Raw genomic sequence first — 22,476 nt, forward strand, 5'->3', positions numbered from 1 at the left:
GAACGTCCCAGCAGACTCGAGTAGAGTATAGCACAGAGGCACTTTAGTAGGTTTCGACTTCATCTGTTTTACGTAAAATGAGGAAATGTATGGTGAGATTATTTTGTAGATCAAGGTTAAAATAAATTGGAAGTGGAGTGAAACTACTATTTTTTACTTTACCGGTAAAATTATTTTGGAAGAAATTTTCCCGAACGGGATTTTTAGATTGCCTTCATATGTTAACAATATGTTACCATGTATATATTTGTTCTCTCCCATCTAAAATATAAGAAATCTGAGTGTATTATAAATAAAACTATCTAAGTTTGTTCAAATTTATAGAAAAAGAACAATATTTATTTAAACTATCAAGTAAGTACAATTAAGTATATTATAAAATATATTTTTATAGTTACCTTTTTAACGTAGTGGAGGTTAATATTATTGGTTATGGACAGTGGGGGCATGGAAGTTAGAATTTCCAATCCTCACTTCAATAAAATCATCGCAAACATTTGACTGTAAGTTAATCATACTTAAGTCAAATAAGTTAATCATACTTAAAATAGTTTGACTTCTTAGGATCCTTTATAGAATATTTCAGGACTAAGAGAGTGAGTATCTATATTTTTCCGTTCATTCCCTCCAATTTGAAATCATCGAGAACATTGACTGAATTCCAATTAGCCTCAGGAATAGCATATTTGAATTCGACCTCTTCGGAAGGGATCATTCTTCGCCTTCCACCTATAAGCTGCGCTGCAAAGTTATTTAGGGTCGGCTGCGTTGCAGTGTTACTGCTGTGTTCCCCTGCATTCGTAGAAATACGGTACTTGTATCTCTGCACGCTTACAAGATTGGAATCCTCAATGGGCTCTAACACGGACGCAAACCAATCATAAAAAAATATCAGACGTACAGAAACAAAACAACAAATCGTTCCACCAGAATGCGAGAATTCCCTGCAAATATGTACAAACAGATTCCAAACATCTCAGATTTATGTCATTGTTCCTGGGCATCCCGTAGTTTCCATGTCAAGAATATTAATCAACAATCAGTTTGAAGACTAAAACCAAATCCTTTAATGAGTTCCTAATTATAATCACCACAGATGGCAATTGTTAATTGCTCCAAAAAGCAATGTTACAGCACAAAATATAGTTCTACCGCACCAAATACTGTTCCTACCATAAAGCGTTTGTTTCTCAGGGTTCTAAGCTCTCTGCATATTACCAAACTAAAGAATACAACACAGGTTTCAAGTGTAGCTTCTGCAGCAAAAGGCAGGCGGGCGGGCTCAGCAACTGCAATTACACAGTTGCTCTAGTAGCGACTAAGTTCAACCCAACAATGTTCCATTGCCGCTGATTAGGTGTGGCCTCACATGAAAACTGAACTTCTAGAAGGCACGAGGAACCCCCGGGCCCTAGAAAACCAGATTAAACTTGTCGCTTATTTTCCATATGGATGATACCTGCTAGAACCCCGAGCACCTGAACTCCCACCACCAGCACCACCTGCTCCACCTGCTCCCCCATAACCGCCATATCCGCTGGCACCATAGCCACCTGGGGCACCACCATAGGCACCGCCTCCATATGCACCCCCTCCATAAGCACCCCCTCCATAGGCACCACCACCGTAGGCACCATATGCACCATAAGCGCCACCATACATGGAACCACCATACCCACCGCCAAAACCAGACCCAAAGCCAGCATTGCCTCCATAGCCATACCCTCTACCGTAGCCATATCCTGCTGCTCCTGCACCACTGTCATATCCATAGCCTGCCGCAGCAGACCTATAAGCACCACCATACCCATAACCACCACCACCGCCAGCACCGCCACCACCGCTGCCACCGCTGCCGCTGCCAGCTCCACCACTACGGTAAGAATTGCGGTAACCACCACCCCCGTGGCTAGATCTACCGTTACTGCTGTGATCAGATCCATGCTTCTTTGGTTCAGCCTTCTTTATTTCAACCTGAAAACAAAATAATACAGAAGAAACTAACATCACTACAAATCACTTCAGCTTGAAGTAGAGTAAATAATCTTCAGTTAATGGGTACATATATCTTAGATTAATTCCAGTATGTATGACCAAAAAATGAGAAATGCATAAATACCACACACCCAAACATCATACATTATGGAAAACACAATGAGCAATACCAACGAAAAGATATCCAGCAGAAAAAAACAGCTGCCCAAAGAGGAACCACAGAATACAACACCACCACCTTGCAGTCCCAAGCAAGTTGGAATATGCTAGAGAGCTACACAGCACCATTCAGAACTTTCAAGCAGGTGATTACAAATTAGGTGCTAAACTCCTTGTGCCCTAAAAAAATGGTCCTTTACTCTGTAGCACATGAACATGAATATATTTCTTTTTCTTCCTTGTTAAAGTATAGTTGAAGAAAAAAATATATGAGACAGCTGCATGTTCAACAAAAGCTACTACGGCTTACTGCTACTACAGAGTTTACAACAAAACACAATAAAAATCTAACCTGCTTCCCACCAAGATCACGCATTCTCCCCTCTGATATGACCCTTTCAACAGAATCCTCGCTTTCAAAAGTGACAAAACCAAACCCCCTTGAACGCCCAGTGCTATGATCAAGCATTATCTGATGTTCAACCACCTTACCGTAAGAGGAAAAGTGATCCTTCAACTCATCTGAAATTTTGTACCTTCAGTATCATCAACAAAATGTATTAAATATTTCATCATTCGTAGCAAACACCTACCTTCAGTTAGTGATGGTGGTAGCCCACCAATGAAGATCTTTCTTGTCTTGGGGCCATCTTTGGTGGTCATTTCTTCCCTAGGGACTGTCCTCTTTACTTCAACCTGCATAAACAAGACGTTGAGAGGGGTCGAGACAAACTAAACTATTCAATTGCAGAAGCTTGCAAATGAGAGTAAACTGCAATCTTAGGTCCCACATTACGGCCGATCTAAATTTAGATGTCCTACCGTTCTGCCATCTATAACGTGCTCATCCTCCAAAACCTTGTCTATAACAGATGGATCAGAAAATGTAACAAATCCAAATCCACGAGGCATCTTAGTATGCTTGTCCTTCATAATTACAGAATCAGTTATTGCCCCATACTTCTCAAAATGCTTGGAGAAGGTTTCTACATACAAACAAATAAACCATACAGATTTGTCAATTGGGAAAAAAGAACAAAATCACGAAAGTAGCAACACGGTCTATTGAGATAAGAGGGTGAACATATTTCGCATAAGATCAGACCTAGAAACATTATCCAAGAAACAATTGACAGATGCATGTCAAAGCAACCTAGTTCACAAATGACATGCACCCATGACTGCTATCTTTGGAGCAGAAAATATATGAATCTTCTTAAATAAACCATATTAGTGTATCTATACCAGCATTTAAAAGGGATCATGATCATGTTCAAGCTATCTCACTACATCTACCCTAGACATTACTTTGATAGATTAGTTAATTTGGGCAGCATATCCAGGTAGTGTCAATTCTGTACTAACAAAACAGAAATATTAATTTGACAATCTACTGTGGTTCAAGGGACAAACAATGTGTTAAGAGAACAAAGTACATGGCTTGTACAAGATGGAACAGTCTTTTCTTGCTGGTGTAAACTTGATCCAAATACTCAATGGTTCTAAAAAAAAAAGCAAATTTCAGCATCATATTGTAGTGCGCTATATTGAAAATATGCTTCAGCAGAAGTGCTAAGTGCAGTCTACAAAAAATATGTTGGGCAGAACATGCAGAAAGAAAGCATTTAAGAACCATGTTCATATCAAGCACATCAACAAGTATGCACATAAATTTTTATGACCAGCCACCCTGGCATTCCATAAATTTATCTAAACCCATTAGGAGTTACAAAAAATGGCAAACTAACGCATGGAAACATGCATGCTACATCCATCGTACAAATACAGCAGAGTGTCGAGCAACATAACAAATACTGCCGTTGGCAATCAAAAAGTACAACAGAAAACATGGATAACATTAAGCTATTACACCCGAACGCATCAAGCAGCAAACAAGGAAAAAGGGCCAACATATATGTACCCTGCTGGCTGTTGGGCATGTACCAAAAGCATGCTAACAGAAACACTACTTTCCACAACAAAAAAACGCCATGTCCACCCATAATAAGGGACCTGCAGCTATTCTCTACCGCATGCTTCTACATTGTTTTAATTATAGCATCCAAATTAGACAAATCGGACTCTGAGGCACGCCCAATCAGTAGTAAATGTCAGAGAAATTCACCTTCAGTCGTCTCCCAAGCAACGCCTCCAACGAAAATCTTCCTGCAAAAGGAAGAAGCATATTAGCTCTCCTGCTCCCCGCACCCTTCGAAATCCAGAACCAATCGGAACCCTAGAGCCTAGATCGCTCACCCCGACGAGTCGCCGCCGGCTCCCCTCCCGTCCTCCCCGCCTACATCGCCGTACCCGGAGCCCCCATCCCGGCCTCCCCGCCTCCCGGGGTGGCCCTCCTCCTCGTCGACCTCCTCCTCCTCGTACCCGTTCAGCGCGTGCTGGTTGTCCTCCGGGTACCCCGCCATGCCGCCGCAAGCTCTCTCGAAGCCGCCGCCTGCGAACGAAAACCAACGGAATCTGAGCAAACAAGCGGACTAGGGGAAACCCTAGCTCGGGCCCGGGGAGAGGGCGCGGGGGTTGAGCGGATTACCTCGGAATCGGAGCGATCGGAGGGCGGGGTTCGGGGGCGGAGCAAACCCTAGGAGCGCCGCTGCGGGTGCGGGTTTAGGGGGAGCGCGGTGGGATTGCAGGAGGGTATAGGAGAGGAGGAAGAGGGGATGAGAGAAGACGGGGGCGGCGGCGAGGTTTGGTTTGAGTCCAACCCGCAAGCGGCTCCGGGGCTTTTTATATGAGCCGGGCGCGATGGTGTGGGTTAGGGGATATCTAATTATTTGGCACCGAAAGAAATGCTGCTCCTTGAGAAACCACTTTTTGAAATTCCATCAACATTTTTTGTCACCGGACAGAAGTTTTAACAATAAAATTACCATTTTAGCCTCCGTGGCGCGCCATGTCACGGTTTCATGCTGGACGCCGCTTGTGAAATGACCCTGTGCCTCTAGCCTTTATGCTTCCCGCGCGCCGCTCTTCTCTCTCCGTCTCCTCCTCAAGACTCACCATCGTGCCCCTAGCTTTCTGCTTCCCGCGCGCCGCATCTCGCTCCTACCTGTAGCTCGCGTCGTGTGGCCCCTTTAGGTGCCTCCTCCCGCTACCGCCTATCGCCTCACGCTGCGTGGCTCATGGCGCCGGTGTGGACCTGGCCAGCCACCCGCACCTTTGGGGCCGCTAGCTCGCTCCGTCGGGTTCGCACCGGCATGCGCCGCTCCACCGCCGCTGGCAGCGACCTTGATGTTGCTGAGCCTCAGGTTCTTGCCGAGGCAACTCCTAGGGCCGCAGTTGAAGACGGCGAACTTGTGGCTCGGCTCGTGCCGAACCCGGCCGACATCGGACAGCCACCGCTCCGGCCGGAACTCGTGGCAGTCGCTACCCCGTATCTGCTCCATCATGCCCATGGCGTAGATGCAGAATATAACCCTAGTGCCCTTGGTCACCTTCGTGCCGTCTAGCAGCATGTCGCCGCCGACCGCCTCCTTCTCCTCGAACGGCATCGGCGGGAACAGCCGCAGCGTGTCAAGAACCGCGGCGTGGAGGTAGGACGTGAGCTGGAGCGTGCAGGCGACGGTGGCGGTGGGACGTAGAGACTTGAGCTTGTCGAGGATCCTACACTCGACGTGCGGGTGCATGCAGAGGATGTAGAAGAGCCAGGTGAGCGCGGTGACGATGAGGTCCTTGACAGCAAACATGTACCCGACGGTGGAGTCCTAGAGGAACTAGTCCCGCGAGCACGAAGGGGAGCATGCCCGCCACGGGCCAGCTCACCGGTGCGAGCTGCCGCCGCAACACGCGGCGGAGGGCGGCGAGGGAGAGAAGCACAGCGTGGCCAGGAGGAACTCAGGGTAGGAGATGAGGAAGCTTCGGAGGGCACCATTGCCGAGGAGAGGCGCGGCCCCGACGGCGGCGGCGACCCGCGGGCGGCGAAGCGAGCCTTACGGCCGGCGGAGGAGGTGACAGCGGCAGGTCCTAAGGGGGAGACGGAGAGAGAGAAGAGCGGCGCGCGGGGAGGCCAGGGGCACGGGGTCATTTCGCAAGCCGAATCCAGTGTGGAGGGTGACATGTCATGCCACGGAGAATAAAATGGCAATTTTGTTGCTAAAACTTCTCTCCGGTAGCAAAAATGTAGATGTAATTCTAAAAGTGGTTTTTGAAGGAGCGCCATTTTTTACGGTGACAAATAATTAGATATCCCGTGGATCAGAGGGTTTGGGTTTGTTACTGGAGGCTTAATGATCAAGTAGGAAGGAACCAAATAAAATCGATCACCACCCTATTGAACTTTAAACAATCATTAATCTCTATCTAATATTAAAGTGCGGTTGTTTCTTCCAACCGTCATAGTTATTTTGCAAAAAAGTTTCTCAACTTTTTCGTAATCAACCCGCAGTCCTTGGAGTAGTTCTTGATAATTTTGCAAAAAGATCCCCGAACTTTACTACATTGACCTGAGGTCTAGCCTTTGCTTTGTTCACGGGCAGGGCGAGCGGCAGTAGTGCATGGCAAAACGAGCGGGGTGACGGCCGAGATGGCCGACGAGGGAGCATTGGCTTCGGACCTCCTGGATGCGGTGGAGCATAGCGGCAAGATCGAAGAGGCGGCGGTGGCCGGGAACAAAGCTGATGACGAGCCGGAAGAGGCGGAGGAAATGGGATAAGCACAAGGCGGGGCGAACCTTTACGGCCACAAATTGGAAGGATCAGACGTGGAGGGCGAGGGTGAGTGGGAGATGGTGACGGATGAACCTGTGCCTGCGACATAGACGCCAGCACTGCGCCCTGAGTCGCCGAGGCCCCAGGAGCCGGCGGGGACAGAGATTAGGAGGGCGGCGGAAGCATGTGCCGCCGCAGGCAACGGCAGCCTGGATGCTAGGAAGGTGATGGAGATGGTGGCGACGCTGTGCGAGCGGAACACGTAGCAGTGTGCGGTGAGCGGCGTGCTAGCGGAACGGGTGGGCGCACTGGAGCACGTCGTGCGGCGGGTCGAGGACGCCGAGTGTCGGTGCCGACGGGAAAGAAGGCAAAAAAAGAGGGGAGGGGGAGCAACCACAGCAAGTGCTACGACGATTGTGGGAATATGATTTGCATGTCTTTACTCGAGAATTATGTCCTGCCTTGGTCCCGTGGATCTCTTAATCCAAACTATAGATAGCTTAATCTCTTGTTCATCCGATCTTAGTTATTCCAAACATGTATGAGCAAGCGATATCATCTAAAATTATTTAACTTTGATCATCAAAAGTGTGGCGAGGTTTGAGATACCGAGGAAAGCCATGATTAGGCATGGAGCAGCTGAATGACGGCTGGCCCTCCAGCCGGCGTGCTGCACCAGGTCCTAGTAGAAGCATTTCTTCAGGTGCTCGCACAACCGGAAGTTGTTATCCAACGAGCCGGTGTGTTGTGCTTGTCTGAGCTGATTTGTCGTGGTCAAACTAACATTATTATATATGGTTATTGTAATATATGGCGCAATGCAATGTCTAAGTTAATACATGTCCAGTTTTAAAAATACTATAGCGAAAGTTTGCAAACATATGAATTTTTTTCTTTTCGTGCAACGCACGAGCACATTTGCTACTAAACTTTGCTACTAAACTTTAAATTAAACTAGATGATCTCTCATAATTCTTTTATTTCTCTTTGCAACTCCTACAATTTTATTTTTGAGGCTAGCTGCTAGCTAGCAATGACCAAGGAAATAACCAAATTTAATAATAATGGTCATAAGATAGAGTAATCTTTGTAGAGCTGCTTCATTCCTCCTTTTCACCGAGGATGGTGGTTGGGCGACCACGAGAGTAGCCAAGTCTGGAAACCACTTTTAGTATGATGGTAGATGCATAATAATACGATTCCACCACCAAAATGTCTACAAATTATGTACATGCGGATGCATATAGTGTTATCACTTTGTGCATGTGTTACCATCCATATTTACGAGTATAGAGTATGCTGCGAATACGTGATTATGTGTGCATACCTAATTGAAAAAAAAATCATATCGCCTTGCGCTTCGCCTAGTATTAGGAAGTGTAAGTGTATTTTAAGATGTATTTATCACTTTCTTATACACTTGATGTATTCCTTGTACTTCAAGCCATATTGGCTATATATATAGAGGTCACCCCCCTCGTTAGGGTGTGTGGTGTTTTCCCGTGAAATACATATATTCTCAGTGTGTCTGCTCACGCCCTCTTCGTCGCTACCTGCCCCTCCACTCGGTCTGTGACAGGGGCAATCCAGCAGCGCCATTACTACCGCATGACAGCCTCGACTTCTTCTCTGCCCTCTCCGATTTCGGCGACCTATCGCAGTGCCCTGGCTGATGCCAACTGGCGTGCCGCCATGGTTGACGAGTTCCAGGTCCTCATCAACAACAACACCTAGCGACTAGTCCCGCGACTGTCTGGTGCCAATGTCGTGTCGGGCAAGTGGATCTTCCGGCATAAGTTCCATGCCGATGGGTCCCTCGCCTGGCACAAGGCCCGCTGGGTGGTTCGTGGCTTCTCCCAGCGTCACGGCATCGACTACGACGAGACCTTCAGTCCGGTCGTCAAACCGGTGACGATACGGACTGTCCTTAGCATCGCCACTTCTAGCGTCTAGCTGATCCACCAGCCGGATGTGAAGAATGTGTTTCTTCACGGACACCTCGCGAAGACTGTCTACTGCCAGCAGCCTCCCGACTTCGTCGACCCCGCCGCCCCTGATCACGTCTATCTCCTATAAAAGTCCTTGTATGGACTGAAGCAGGCCCCGAGGGCGTGGTACCAGCAATTCACCTCCTTCCTTCGACAACTTGGCTTCGTCACCTCCACCGACAACTTGTATACAAAGAGGGGCTGAGTATCGCCTACCTGCTGCTCTACGTCGACGACATCGTTCTCACCGCCTCGTCCTCAACTCTTCTTCGGCACATCATGGGGCGTCTTCACTCCGAGTTCGCCATGATGGATCTTGGCAACCTACACCACTTCCTCGGTATCTCCGTCACGCGTTTCTCCCAGGGCATGTTCCTGTTTCAGCGATAGTACGCCCTGGATCTTCTTTAGCGTACTGGCATGGCTGAGTGTCACTCTACATCGACTCCCGTTGACACTCATGCCAAGCTTTCGGCACACGATGACGCAAAGCTCCAGGACGGCTATGAGTATCGGAGTCTTGCTAGGGCCCTTCAGTACCTCGCTCTAACTCGACCTGACCTGATGTATGATGTTCAGCAGGTGTGCCTCTTCATGCATGACCCACGCGAGCCCCACGTGGCCCTGATCAAGCGCATCCTGCGTTATGTAAAGGACATGCTCTCCTCCGGGCTTCACATCGGCACCGGTCCGGTTCAGTCTCTAACGGCCTACTCCGACGCCGACTGGGCTGGCTGGTCAGAATCTAGATGCTCCACCTCTGGCTTCTGCGTCTACCTCGACGACAATATGGTGTCTTGGTCCTCCAAGTGTCAGACCACGGTGTCTCGTTCTAGTGCTAAGACGGAGTACCGAGCTATGGCTGATGCTGCGGCAGAGTGTTGCTAGCTGCACCAAGTTTTTCAGGAGCTTCATGTCTCGCTTGCTTCGGCCACTGTTGTCTACTGCGACAACGTAAATGCTGTCTACGTGACAGCCAACCCAGTGCATCATCGGCACACGAAGCACATCGAGATTGATATTCACTTCGTCCATCAGAAGGTGGCCTTGGGTGAGGTCCGGATCCTCCATGTGTTGTTCTCTCATCAGTTCGCGAACGTCATGACGAAGGGCCTACCGACTCCTTTGTTTATTGAGTTTAGGTCCAGTCTTTGCGTCCGTGATCCTCCTTCTTCGACTGCGGACAGGTATTAGGAAGTATATATGTATTTTAGAATGTATTTATCATTTTCTTATACATTTAATGTATTTCTTGTACTCCAAGCCATATTGACCATATATATAGCGATCACCTCCTCGTTAAGATGTGTAGTATTTTTCCATCTACTTTTCTACACCTAGGCTTCGTCTGGTTGCTAGGTCTGCCACTGCGCATAGACTACTCAAAGATGGAGCAGCACGCCCGGGCGTGCAAATCGCTAGCAACTTCGTGTCGTCGGAGAGAGGCTACTCATCTGTGAGCTACTACATTGCGTACTTCATCAACAGCATGTACGCATGTCATTGTTCTCCGTATTTGTTTAGAAAATGTCTTGTGGGTCCCGCTGGAACTAAGGGCAAAGTGGAATTTTCACACCCTTCTCTTTCATATCAAGTAGGAAATTATTTTTTTATTAGCTCCGGTGTCCATCAGCAAATAACCACAAAGGACGTGTGTCCGCCAGTAAAGAAACATTCAAGTGGTGTCATTCAAGCTAAAGTCAACATTGAAGGGTGTTCATGAGATTTTTTTTTAAGGAACCAGGAGCAGAATCATGGATGCATGTCAGTTGAGTATGGCTAGAAACTCCATACGTCTCCCTTTCTTCATGGAGATATTCAGCATAGCTACTTGGGAGATACGGAATGTGAGGAATGGGAAGGTCTTGAAGGGGGTGTGACATCCATAGGCATTTTGGACCGTGAGGTTCAAACAACAAGTTGTTCTCTAACTTCAGAGTTAAGGACGACTTAGTTATGCAATAGCTCAACACTGTGTTGTAAACTCTCCTCACTCTCTTCTTCTACCTTTTCTGATGTAAGTATTCCCTCTAGCTTGTAAATAAAACTCTCTTTCTTTTTGAAATGAAGTACTGAAGTGCTGTGGTGGTGGTGGGGGAATTCCTCCACAATTTTAATTAAAAGAATTACCCATGCATGAAATACTTAACTCGTGAAAGGGAAAAGAAAAATACTATCATCACAGTTTGCTTGCATGCCCAGTTGCCCACGCAATCGAATTGGCCCAAGATCAAGGCCCGGCCCTCTACCACACTGCCCAGGCCCCAGGCCAAGTTTCACCATGGTCCAGACACCAGACCCCTCATTAACTCCCTCCACTGCCATGTGGTCCCACAATGATGGCCCACATGCCATAGAGTAAATGAGAACAGAACAGCTGAGAGTGGACTAGTGACCAAATCACCGCAAAAAGCACCGAAAAAGAAAAGTGAGAAGTGACCGAGCCGCGACTCGTCGGCCATGGCGAAGCCGGCGGCGGCGGGGGCGAGGAAGCCCTCTGCGTCGTCCACCGTCGCGCTGACGCTGTCCCTGGCGCTCGCCTCTGCGGGCCTTCTCTTCCTCCTGCTCCGCCTCTCGCCCTCCTCCCCGTCCCCCACCCCGCACCCGCACCGCCGCCTCCGCCTCCGCGCCCGCGCGCACGCGCAGCACCACCAGATCCCATTCGACCCCGTTGTCGCGGACCTCGAGCGCCGCCTCGAGGACCGCGAGTGGGAGCGCCTCGCCGCCGCGGGGCTGCACGCGCCGGGCATGGAGGCGGCGCCCGTCCCTGAGGACCTCCTCTCCGACGGCGAGGCCGGCGCCGACGAGGACTACATCAACGACGCCGCGCGGTTCAACGTCACGCGCCGCGTGGAGGAGCTGTTCCCCAGGATCGATGTGGACCCCGCCGACGGCGCCGTCACGGGCGACGAGCTGGCCGCGTGGAACCTCGCCAACGCGCGGCGGGAGGTGCTGCACCGCACCGCGAGGGAGCTCGAGCTGCACGACCGCGACCGCGACGGCCGCCTCGCCTTCGGCGAGTACGAGCGGCCCAGCTGGGCCTGGCGTTTCGATGGTACGTATGTGTATGTACGATTCCAGCTATTTGCGTTTGTTTCTTCAGTGAGGCTTGGATCCTTGAACTAAATTTGGGCGTGTGGGCTTATTTTGGAAGTTCGTTCTGCAATGGTAGCTGGCTAGCTGGGTAAGCTCTGAATCTTGGTGCTGAGATTTGTCTGACCACGTGCTGTAGTTGTTGGAATTGGGGATGCATTTGCTGATTGTAGGCCACATTGTGATGCTAATTCATTTTACGGAATAGAAATGTGCTTATGTACTCTAAAAATGATTTGTCTTGCTAGTCCATTTTCTATTGATACTTTGACCATGATGAAGCCAAGCAATTGACGTTTTGTATAACAGTTTTGCCAGAAGTGCTGTTTTAGTAATGTATTCTGTAAATCCTTTCATTGAAAGTTTCTTAAATTCATCACGTTGAGCAATTTTCAACATTTTTCAAATAAAATGAATGTGGAGTCATACATAGTGCCCCTATGCCTGAATTAACAAAAAAAGTAATTTTGTAAAATTAGGAGCTAAGACTGTGTGTGCGAATCAGGAACCTTTCCATTCTCCATTGATGGAATACAGCCTGAGTAAACACCCTCACTTACATGTTTTCTTGAAACCGTAATTGTACTTGTATGCTCATTTGAACGTTACTCCAGATCAGCGCCTACTTAGTGGCATGACGTAAGCTGCAAGAGATATTGCCATCAAGTTGGAGTTCTGATACATTTTAAATAATTTTCAACATGTTCCCCGTATCAACCAATAAATGTTGAACTTTCATTTTTCCATACATTTTGAACAACGATTTCTAAATACTCTAGATAACAGCCTGAATAGTTCTCAGCTAGTCACATGGATTGATGATATTGTATGTTACTTGGGGTGAAAAAATTTCAATGCGCTTGCCAATCTCATAAAAAATAGTCCCATTTATGTCTGGGTCATAACTCAACCAGTGATACGATGGTATGCTGAAAAGAGTTTAATAGACCACGACCTGCAGCAAATTATCACGTGCATATCTTAGTGATTTGGGCACAAAGCCTTGTCTATGTCCAGATCATAACTCAACCAATGATGGGGTGGGATGGTGGAAGGAGGAGCATTTCAGTGCCGCAGATATGGACGATGATGGCTTTCTCAATCTGACTGAGTTCAATGAGTATTACTTCCTCTCTGCCACCTTTTTCAAAAACCTTATTTTACCTAGCATTCAGTATTTACTTTGAATTTCTGTGTCCAGCTTTCTACATCCAGCTGATACTGCCAACCCAAAGCTAATACATTGGTTGTGCAAAGAAGAAGTCAGGTACAAATTTTCCCTCCAAATGTTTTCATTACATGTTTGCAGTCAACTGCATTGTTTTGCATGGTCTTAGTATTATTTCAGTTTTGTGCAAGAACAACGGTGATGGAAAAGTTTCTTTTTTTCTGCACTTGAAGGAAACAAAAATTAGATGTTTTCTTACCAGAATTAGAGATTATAACAATAGACATAAATAAAAGAAGAATGTTTAAGGTGCTTGCCAGTTGCCACACATGGTATTCCACGATTGTGACACAAGAACTAACTAGCTAACTGCTGCAGGCGGCTTTAGAGGTAGTAGTTGCCTGAGAAGTTCATGTGAGGTTTAGCACTAATTTGATAACTATAAGCATGTAACCAAGGAATTAACAGTTGAATTTTGATCCGCTGTTTTAATCCTACTCATTTATCATATTGTGCTGTTGATACTAAATATTCTGGAACGCCACATTGAATTCTTGATATTTGATTGTCAACTATGTCAAACAGCTGCTTAATGCCACAATCATTATTTGGAACTTCCTGGTAGTCAAGCTAGGCTCTGGGGCTTTAATGGAAGATATGTTTGAGTTGGGTTCGTTTTATGAATGATCTATGCATCTTGCTGGGTTCCACATCTTTTGTGGATGTAAATGCAGTAAGTTCAATGCTCCAGAAGATGTGGTTGATTCAGTTTTTAAGAATCATAAAGTCCACCAAGCTACACTAGAATCCCATCAAAACCATGCTACTTCATGCCTCTGTTTTGGAATGTCCAAATTATTTGCGACGAATACTATCTAGTACCAGTACTGGTTATCCTGACTGAAATGGTTTTATTAATGCTGCCTGGGCCATGTTCCTCTTTGAGCTTTGCAGCTTTCTGTTCTAAGATATCATCATTTTAAGATGCATTTGTAATGATTATTCAGGGAAAGAGATAAAGACAATGATGGAAAGCTCAATTTTCAAGAGTTTTTCAGTGGATTGTTTTACTCCATTCGACATTATGATGATGAAGGCATAACAGATGACACTGGTGGCTCTGATGCACCAGCTAAAAAGTCATTTTCACACCTTGATCTGGATAATGATGGGTAAATATTACAACTTTCATTGTTTAAATTTTTTCTATGTATTTATCAGTGTAAAAAATTTCCGATTGACGTATGAGGCTTTCCTCATTTTGAAGGCTGTTATCAGCAGATGAACTAAAGCCTATAATTGATAATCTCCATCCATCAGAACACTTCTATGCCAAGCAACAAGCTGACTACGTGATATCGCAGGTAAGAGAAGGCTGCATCTTGCTTTACTTTCAGGATAAATTGGGTTTCTTCCATCTCTAGTGCCAGCAGAAGTATGTACTACAGGTTATGGGCTTAAATTTGTCAGGTGTTTTGGAACAGCTTGCCCTTATCTATTGCAATAAGCTTCAATTATGCTGAAAGAGACATCATCTAGCACAGAATGTTTCTCTAGGTAGACCTGGTGACTTTTGCTATCTAGTAATCCTATTCTCCAATGTAGGCTGACACGGACAAAGATGGACAGTTGAGCATGAAAGAGATGATTGAGAACCCCTATGTCTTCTACAATGCTTTATTCACAGAAAATGATTATGGGTTTCACGATGAGCTCCGTTAGTTCCTTAGGCAAGTAAGGGCACCAGCTTGTAGCCTTGTACTCTGTTCTGCTCCCTGCATTGGCCAGCTTTCATTTGTTCACAACTTTGTGTATTGCAGCAGCACAAAGCTTTGCGGAATCACCACCTCTGGAAGTTAGAACACTTTGTTATGCACTGCTGTGAATAGATCATTTTCATGATCTGTCTGATTTGTGATTTTGTCCACGGCTGCAAGCACATTCGATGGTACGACACTTGACCCACTCTTCAGTTTCATAAACCTCAAATATTTATAACCTGGCAACTTTTTGTTTGTTTCAGGTGATTCCATGTACAATACAAGCATGCTTTTGAATGCACCTGTTCCAGAAGCTGTGTGTTCTTCTGTAGCCTTTTATAACCTTTTTCCAGTTTGTTTTCATCGCAGTTACGGTGAGGATGCAAGTTAGTTTTGGTTCTTTCATTTTTTGATATGAAAGTAGCTTCTCGTACAAGGATCACAATTTGTAAACCAAACAAAACCAGGAAGGTGTTACTGTAAGCCATGAAATGAATTTGCCTCCCTGAACACTATGTCTGTAAAAATCTTGCATGTCTCATAGAAATTTGTCAAATTCATGTTTGAAGCTGTACAACATAGGCACATAGCACTAGGAAGTGGAGGAACCCCTTCATCATACACACTGTTGTACGGAAGTTGTATCTGCAACGCATTCACCGACGGTTCAATGCGTTGTAATCTTCTTCAGCTATTTGTATGCAAATACAATCTGCTATTGATATTTTGATATGCTATGAAGTAGTACAAGTTACACACGAGAAGACAAACCATGACACCATCACGGATGCAGTTCCACACGTGAGCCCAAGCTTAGCTACGCAGCCAGTCTTTCACTCCCTCCTGATAGCCCTGAGCTTGACGCCGTGGCGGAAGGCGAGGACGAGGTCGAAGTCGAACTGGATGGGCGACTCCATCGCCGGCGAGTGCCGGAACACGTACCGGCGGTAGAGTCCCACCACGGCGAGCTTCACCTGCTGCAGCGCGAACTTGTGCCCGATGCACGCCCTCGGCCCGACGCCGAACGGGATATGCGCGTACGGGTGCCGCGCCCGCTCCTCCTCCGCCCCCGCCGCGAACCGCTCCGGCCGGAACTCCTCCGGCTCCGGGAACTGCGCCGCGTCCCGCGCCAGCACCCCCGGCGCCAGCCACACGTACGCCCCCTGCCGTGCACACGCCTCGTTAATTTGTTGCAAGTGAACAACTGGCTGGCAGCATGAGTCTGGAACCAGCTCGCCGGCGGCGGCGCGTTACCTTTGGGAGGACGTGGCCGCCGATCTCGACGCGCTCGGAGGTCTGCCTGGCGATGAGCGGCGACACGAGGTGGAACCGCATGGCCTCCTTGATGACCTGGTCGAGGTAGGGGAACCTGCTCTGGAGCTCCTCGGCGTTCGGCGCCCGCCCGCCCGGCGGCGCGGAGCCGTCCAGCTCCCGGAGTAGCTTCTCCTCCACGCGCGGGTGGCACGACACCAGGTACACCACCGACGACAGCGTGAACGCCGTCGTCTTCGTCCCGGCGATGAGGTGCTCGTACGCCAGCGCGCGGACGTGCCGGTCCTCCAGCGCGAGCTCCTTCCCGCCGCCGCTCTCCATCGCGTCCAGCAGCGCCGCGATGAAGTCCAGCGGGGCGGACCGAGCGGCGTCGCCGTCTCCGTCGCCGTCACCGTCGCGCCGGCGGGAGGCCCGGTCCCGCCGCCGGCCGGCGATGATAGCGTCGATGCGGCGGCACAGCCGGCGCTCGTTCTCGTCCATCTTGTAGTCCGCCGTGCCGGGCAGCCGCCGGAGCAGCCGCCTGCACGGCGTCTGGACGCACGGGAGGAAGAGCCCCAGGATAGTGGAGAGCGAGCTCGACAGGTCCATCTTGATGAACTCCATGGACCGCTTGTACTCCTTCAGGAACTCCCTGATGTCGTCGTCGACCTCGCCTCCGCTGCAGCCGCTGCCCGCGGAATCCTTTGACAGGCCGAACTCGACGCCGAAGGCTGTCTTGCCGATGATGTCGATGGCCATCCGCAGTGACAGCTGGCAGAAGGGGATGCAGTCCTGGTCCGGGCAGCCGGCGATGTTGGCCACCAGCGCATCCACGTAAGACTGCATCACCGGGATAAGCCCGGCAAGCCGCGCCGGCTGGTAGAGCGGGACCACCGTGTTCCTCATGGCCGACCACGTCGAGTCCCTAACATTATATGAACACTATGTTGAGCTCACTGCTTCGGCTCAGCAATTTTCAGACAACAGATGTTCCCATGCCTTCTCTGAACATTCCAGTTTACCTCCATCCAGCCAATGTTTCAAACTACTTGTCCGTTCATTCAGTTAGTAGAAATCACTAGTACCTGGTGAGGAAGAGGGCATCCTGGTGGAGGGAGCCGACAGTCGGTGGCGGGGTGCTCCGGTTGCGGATGTCCTTGAACTTCTTGATACCAACTTCCTTGCACAGCTCAGCATTGGCCACGATCACCAGTGGCTGCCTTCCCATGTGAAACCTGCGCGATGTAACCACAGTTGATTTCTTCCCCATCTACCCATAACTACTAAATCTGCAGAGCCTTCAAATTACGAGGATTACCTGAAGATCGGACCGTACTCCTTCGCTATAGCACGAAAGACGTCTGGTCCATTCTTGGCAAGAAGATGAAGATGGCCTAAAGGAAACCTGGTTGGAGGCCCCGGAACTTTCCTCACACTCCAGAAGGGTGCATAGAAGTATATCAGAAATGCGCTGAACAGAGACACAAAAGATATGAGCACCAGAACAGGTACGCTTTGGTGCGCAACAGGGCCGAGTGCACCATTGCAAATGGTTGTGGTCTCCATGGGAGAAGCTTGAACACTGGCACGTGTGGAAGAGAGGAGCTGCCTAGCTGCTCAGAGTTCTGGTGTTCAATTGCTGATGCTCCTGCCAATTTATAAAGGGTGAAGTGAATAGCATCCGATGCTGTCCTCATGTTTGTAGTCTTCAGATCCTGCTGAGCCAGTCGATTTGCGCCATATGATCAATAAATCAGAGGAATCACAGGCAGCATATTGGCGACACATCAGCAGATATCCAGTGGTTTTGTAAAAAATCTCAATTAATCTTACCATTTTCTGAATTTTCATTCCCTTGAATAATTCTATAAGGTGTTATCAGCCAGACAACCACAGATTGCCTCCAGGCAACTATTTACATCCGATGGCTATTTTTTCCTGATCTACTGTTCTTCTATCTTAATGGATTTTACTGCACGTACTGTTAATCTGAATGGATCACAGGAGCAACTGCAGCTATTTAGGTCAGCAGAAGAAATTGGTCACAATTTTATTATACTTTTATAACCAAATAAAAGTAAAAGAATTGTATGAGAAAAAACAGAAACATACAAAATGTATGCATGTGTCGGTAATACAAATCCTTGATTTGTTTTACAAGAGTCAAATCACCTAAGTGAGACATACAAATAGTTCTATTCAAATATATCAACCTGCAGCCATTAGTTGTACCACAGCACAAACCGAAGAAAGAACTAAACTCCTGAGTTGTTCTTCTCACATCATTTTCTCATGGAAATTGGGTCTGGTAATGCATTAGTCATAGGTTGCCTCCATACACATTGTGCAGCACATGTTGCAATGACATCAGTGACGCGATGGCGACAATAACAAGTCGCACTGGAAGGAAGAATCGAATGGACCAGATCAATGCACTGATTCGGACACTGTAATGTGGCCAATAAATTCGCATCATATATTTCATGTGTGGGATCTTGGCCAATTACAATCACTGTCTGGTGTTTGCTAATCACTGTATGAATAGAATAAACTTTCTAAGGATATCCAGATTCCATGGAGGCTAGTATTGACAATACGAATTCTGTCAAAATGGAATTGACACCACCATACTAGACCAGCATGTATCTTTCAATCTTCTTTTTCTTGCTATGTATTTATAGATTACTTAGTTCATAATCTATCAGCTGAACAGTTAACAGCTGCAAACGTGTATTGACTAGTTGTTCATGGATCATGACATGATAAATGTTCTCTGAAAGAAAAGTTGAAACTATACTAGATGACAGTTAGTTTTCGATGAAACAGTATGTTCTATTCACGTAAGACTTCAAAACACCCTGATGATTATGATGACTATAATAGACACACTATTAAATTAGGTGAAGCCAAAATCATTTTTTCTCCAAGGTGACCCATAATTTCGAAAAGTATGGTCTACATTCTTTGGATATTGGTTGCAGGGTTGACATTATTTCTCTTGTTGCCATCTCCTTGAGGAAAGATTCTTCTGTGGGATACCTTTTTCCAAGGCTGTTAGCGAGATGAATCCATGGCATCTTACAGTGATGGCATGGTCCTTCCAAACTGATCTTTCCAACCTAGAAGGATCTTGCTTGGACTGGGTACATGTAGACTCTTTCTTTTATGGATGTCAGTCTTTCTAGAGGGGGTTTACGTAGTTGTCGTTGTGTCTTCTTTATTCATTTATAATGAATTTTGATTAGATCCATCAAATTTTAAAAGTTGATTAGATTTTGTTGTTTATTTTCAAAAAATAACTTTATGGTTGCAAAAAGACAGAAGTTCATTTTCCAATAAATGTAGGTATCAGAACAATTTAAATTGTTTGTTCATTATTGTGAGTTTATTTGTTACAAAGCTCCTCCCTGCTTGATTAGTTTGCATCAAAGCAATGTTTCACCACTTTCAGAAACTGTCCAAATGTAAGGTTTGACAAAACATAAAGGTCTAGGTATGCTTGAGGTTAAGTGCAGAACTATCTAGTCAAGCAGAGAAAGATGCAGAAGAAAAATCTAGCAGGACCTTTCAGAACCTGCTCCACCCTTCCTTCCCTTCTCATTTCTGAAGATAATTATTAACCCATAAACTTCACATGACGCACCCGTGAATGAATCAAATGGGAAATCATTTACGAATAGTCATTTTAGTTTTAACTCTGGTTTAATTTTAATCACAGATGGCATGCATCATTTACCATAACTAAAGAATAGCTAGCGGAAAACCTCACAAGATATTTCGTAGGCTGATAGCCTGTACCAATCCTCGAATATTCTTGGACACACCAAAGTCAGAAATGTACCCAGCTACACAGTTTATCCCATTGGGAAAATGTGAGTGAGCGATACACGGACCACCAAAGGTGACTGAAGACCTGTCACTTTTTGGGGCCAACTTGCAAACGCACCACAATGACAACGATAATCATATTAGACCTACAGCCAAGTCATAGCGTCTTGTGAGCGCCTCCTGATTCTGTACTACTGGAGTGTGAAATTATCCTGGTTGTCGTGGCATGATACCTGGTTTGAGAACTGAGTGGAATTGGTGATTCACAATTATTGAAACAAGCTTCACACTGCTATATTGCAGTGCACTACTTTTGGAGCCTATCTGATTCCGCAGTGGTTTCAACAATATATTGCACCAATACAATATGCTATACCAGTAAAACTGAGTGCAAATCTTTTGATTGGATGATTAGTCGGTTTGGGTCCCAGTATAATGGACTAAAGCACCGTGACTTTTGCTCATCAGTTTAGAGGCTCCCTTGCAAGATCGGGGTCAAGGAGCGCTGTGGGAGAAAAAGAACTAACAGGACAAACCCTAGCTGGCCAATTATTGTACCAGGGGGTTTCAACTGGTGCTGTTGCTCTTTTGCATGGTGTTTGGTGTGTGATGTGCATTCTTTGGTCCTGAATTCTGCCTCCCCTTTTCTGAAAATGATGTGCAGAAAGCCGAGAAACTCTCATTTTTGGACGTGCAACTTGATGGCTCGGTGTTTGGAGATGGTTGTCTGGGCCGATTCAACCTGTATAGGTTGGGTCAATGGGTGCATCTCAGTAGGAAGGTAGCTGGGTGGGTTTTCCACACTTTATGTGGATACCAAGGATTGAGGGTTGATAACTGAAAGTGAAGCGCTCTCATTACTTTGTGTGACGACACTCACATCGGCATCTGTTGGGCCAGTCCTGAATCATTGTTTACCATCAGCTATTCAAGTTTGTAGATTCAGATTCAGAAAGTGAAGGTGATGCCAAGGAGCAATTGCTGAAGTCAACCACTTGGGGTCTTCTCGGAATTTCACAAGAAACAGCATAATCTCTCCAGATCCCACAAGAATGCTCCATTCTAAGAGCAGCACTGGACCATTTATCAGTAATTGAGCAGCAGATTGAGACAGGTAACAATGACAAATTGACAATCAACTACCTTTCAATAATTCATTGGCTATCTAATATATAGTATATTGTGGGAGAACAGTACCCCATGCCCCAATTGGACTGGAAAAGTGAAATATTACATGAACCCAAAATCTCCTAATCTTTAAGATAGCATAGAATCTCCTATCTCAATAGAGCATTGAAAAGGTACAATCTAACAGGTTCATAGCCAATGAGTGTTCTAAACTTGCCCCACCATTGCTGTGCATCAATCTGGCAAGAGTACTTTCCTTTGGTCCTATTCATACTTTACATGGCAGATGCTCGTGCACATGAGGTCTTCTATGCTACGAAGATCCTTTTTGGTCTTTGGATTTGCCTTCTCCTAATTATCTCTTGTTTGTAGGGTGTCAGTAACAGGGATTAACAGACAAAGGTTACAGGAGTATCACTGCATCAGGTCAAAATGCTAATGATATAGGTCCTCACAAAGTGGTGGCATCCGTATGCTGGCTGGCTATGCATGTTAAAGTGCTTGATTTGACTACAATGGTCAGGGTGTCTCTTATTCAATTTTCGTTTATTATATATATAAGTTAGATAAATTTGTGTAATGAACAGTAAGTTTCAAGCAACCACAGAATGTATGAAACATAAAAAACTAAGTATCAACTCTGAGCATATTTTTCGTCCTTATGAAAAATCTTATGTTCCTGCCAAGGTCTCTCTCCCCCAAAAAAATTAACACTAACAATCTTGCTTGAAAATGGCTGCAATCTATGGCTGCCTGATAGTGGAGGTGATTATGCATCCTAGCTGCAAATCACGTTATTTTCAAGCGACACGTGGGAAATGTAGATGCAGTTACTTGTTCTCGAATATGTAGAACATGCTGCTATTCTCACAACAGTACCAATAAGCATGTAACAGTCGAAGCTGCAACTTAGATATCAAAGCTTGATCTATCTTCCAGTAATTACACTACTTTATGCAAAGACAAACTAACATAACAGTAGTATTTCACAATATGTTGTTCTTACGCGTGAAAAGTGAAGGCCTTGCAAAACAAATTTCCCAATCTTAGCACTTCTTTTTTTTTTGGAAGACCAATCTTAGCACATGTAAACAGCACTTGCAATTTCGCGCATGACGCGTGACGCATCTGTTGTCTGGATTCAAGAGAACCGAAACAAAACATGTAATCAAAAGGGACAAGAGGGATTCTAACCAGGGCACTCACAATTTGATGCCGCATTGCAGCACGATGCGGCGGCGGATGTACGGCAACGGCAGCGGCAGCGACGACGGAGGCGCTCCTCCTTCACCGTCTCTTGGGACGGTTCTAGCCGATGATGCCGCCGACATGAGGCAACGCCTGCGGCGGACGAGGTGGAAACCGCCGTCGCCGGCGAGGTGGGGAGCCGGAGGAGGCGACGGCGTTGATGTGAAGGGAAGAACAGGGAGGGGTAAAACGGGAAA

The 22,476-nt window shown here is 46.6% G+C and overlaps 5 protein-coding genes across 8 annotated transcripts; 2 read left to right on the forward strand and 3 right to left on the reverse strand.

Annotated features, from left to right (window-relative positions):
* Positions 1-963: 963 nt before the first annotated feature.
* LOC101770183 (glycine-rich RNA-binding protein 3, mitochondrial) lies at positions 964-4,867 on the reverse strand. Its single transcript, XM_004951406.2, has 7 exons — positions 4,703-4,867; positions 4,411-4,606; positions 4,280-4,320; positions 2,977-3,140; positions 2,748-2,850; positions 2,507-2,676; positions 964-1,974 (listed from the first exon to the last, which is right to left on the reverse strand). Exons 2-7 carry the CDS (start codon positions 4,575-4,577, stop codon positions 1,438-1,440), a joined length of 1,182 nt encoding a protein of 393 aa, XP_004951463.1. The 5' UTR covers positions 4,578-4,606; positions 4,703-4,867; the 3' UTR covers positions 964-1,437.
* A 400-nt stretch (positions 4,868-5,267) lies between these two features.
* LOC101785021 (alkane hydroxylase MAH1-like) lies at positions 5,268-5,855 on the reverse strand. The gene has a single exon (XM_004954580.1). It carries the CDS (start codon positions 5,853-5,855, stop codon positions 5,268-5,270), a length of 588 nt encoding a protein of 195 aa, XP_004954637.1.
* A 3,512-nt stretch (positions 5,856-9,367) lies between these two features.
* Positions 9,368-9,691, forward strand: LOC106804187 (uncharacterized mitochondrial protein AtMg00810-like). Its single transcript, XM_014804807.1, has one exon. It carries the CDS (start codon positions 9,368-9,370, stop codon positions 9,689-9,691), a length of 324 nt encoding a protein of 107 aa, XP_014660293.1.
* Positions 9,692-11,204: 1,513 nt separating this feature from the next.
* Positions 11,205-15,336, forward strand: LOC101769099 (calumenin-B). 2 transcript variants are annotated; one of them, XM_004951404.2, is made up of 8 exons: positions 11,205-11,858; positions 12,914-13,016; positions 13,098-13,163; positions 14,072-14,236; positions 14,332-14,428; positions 14,670-14,798; positions 14,885-15,012; positions 15,088-15,336. In XM_004951404.2, the coding sequence occupies exons 1-6, from the start codon at positions 11,264-11,266 to the stop codon at positions 14,784-14,786; spliced, it is 1,143 nt and encodes a 380-aa protein (XP_004951461.1). In that variant the 5' UTR covers positions 11,205-11,263; the 3' UTR covers positions 14,787-14,798; positions 14,885-15,012; positions 15,088-15,336. The 2 variants fall into 2 exon arrangements, with proteins under 2 accessions (XP_004951461.1, XP_004951462.1); XM_004951405.2 differs by having other exon boundaries at positions 14,670-14,794.
* A 9-nt stretch (positions 15,337-15,345) lies between these two features.
* On the reverse strand, positions 15,346-22,431 carry LOC101768158 (cytochrome P450 711A1). Of its 3 annotated transcripts, none has more exons than XM_004951403.3 (5): positions 22,238-22,431; positions 17,394-17,793; positions 17,161-17,310; positions 16,079-17,000; positions 15,346-15,987 (listed from the first exon to the last, which is right to left on the reverse strand). In XM_004951403.3, exons 2-5 carry the CDS (start codon positions 17,639-17,641, stop codon positions 15,658-15,660), a joined length of 1,650 nt encoding a protein of 549 aa, XP_004951460.1. In that variant the 5' UTR covers positions 17,642-17,793; positions 22,238-22,431; the 3' UTR covers positions 15,346-15,657. The 3 variants fall into 3 exon arrangements, with proteins under 3 accessions (XP_004951460.1, XP_004951459.1, XP_004951458.1); XM_004951402.3 differs by having other exon boundaries at positions 17,394-17,790; positions 22,238-22,420; XM_004951401.4 differs by lacking the exon at positions 22,238-22,431 and having other exon boundaries at positions 17,394-18,569.
* Positions 22,432-22,476: the final 45 nt, after the last annotated feature.

This window comes from Setaria italica, chromosome I (assembly GCF_000263155.2).
Source record: "Setaria italica strain Yugu1 chromosome I, Setaria_italica_v2.0, whole genome shotgun sequence".
Taxonomy (NCBI): Eukaryota; Viridiplantae; Streptophyta; class Magnoliopsida; order Poales; family Poaceae; genus Setaria; species Setaria italica.

Coding starts and splice junctions, on each gene's coding strand:
- LOC101770183 (XM_004951406.2), bottom strand. CDS start 4,577: ATGGCGGGGTACCCGGAGGACAACCAGCACGCGCTGAACGGGTACGAG. Junction 3,141..4,279: donor TGCTTGGGAGACGACTGAAG/GTGAATTTCTCT, acceptor GTTTGTATGTAG/AAACCTTCTCCAAGCATTTT. Junction 2,851..2,976: donor ACGTTATAGATGGCAGAACG/GTAGGACATCTA, acceptor TTGTTTATGCAG/GTTGAAGTAAAGAGGACAGT.
- LOC101785021 (XM_004954580.1), bottom strand. CDS start 5,855: ATGTTTGCTGTCAAGGACCTCATCGTCACCGCGCTCACCTGGCTCTTC.
- LOC106804187 (XM_014804807.1), top strand. CDS start 9,368: ATGTATGATGTTCAGCAGGTGTGCCTCTTCATGCATGACCCACGCGAG.
- LOC101769099 (XM_004951404.2), top strand. CDS start 11,264: ATGGCGAAGCCGGCGGCGGCGGGGGCGAGGAAGCCCTCTGCGTCGTCC. Junction 14,237..14,331: donor CTTGATCTGGATAATGATGG/GTAAATATTACA, acceptor CTCATTTTGAAG/GCTGTTATCAGCAGATGAAC. Junction 14,429..14,669: donor CTGACTACGTGATATCGCAG/GTAAGAGAAGGC, acceptor TCTCCAATGTAG/GCTGACACGGACAAAGATGG.
- LOC101768158 (XM_004951403.3), bottom strand. CDS start 17,641: ATGGAGACCACAACCATTTGCAATGGTGCACTCGGCCCTGTTGCGCAC. Junction 17,311..17,393: donor GAGTACGGTCCGATCTTCAG/GTAATCCTCGTA, acceptor TACATCGCGCAG/GTTTCACATGGGAAGGCAGC. Junction 15,988..16,078: donor GCGGCCACGTCCTCCCAAAG/GTAACGCGCCGC, acceptor TGTGCACGGCAG/GGGGCGTACGTGTGGCTGGC.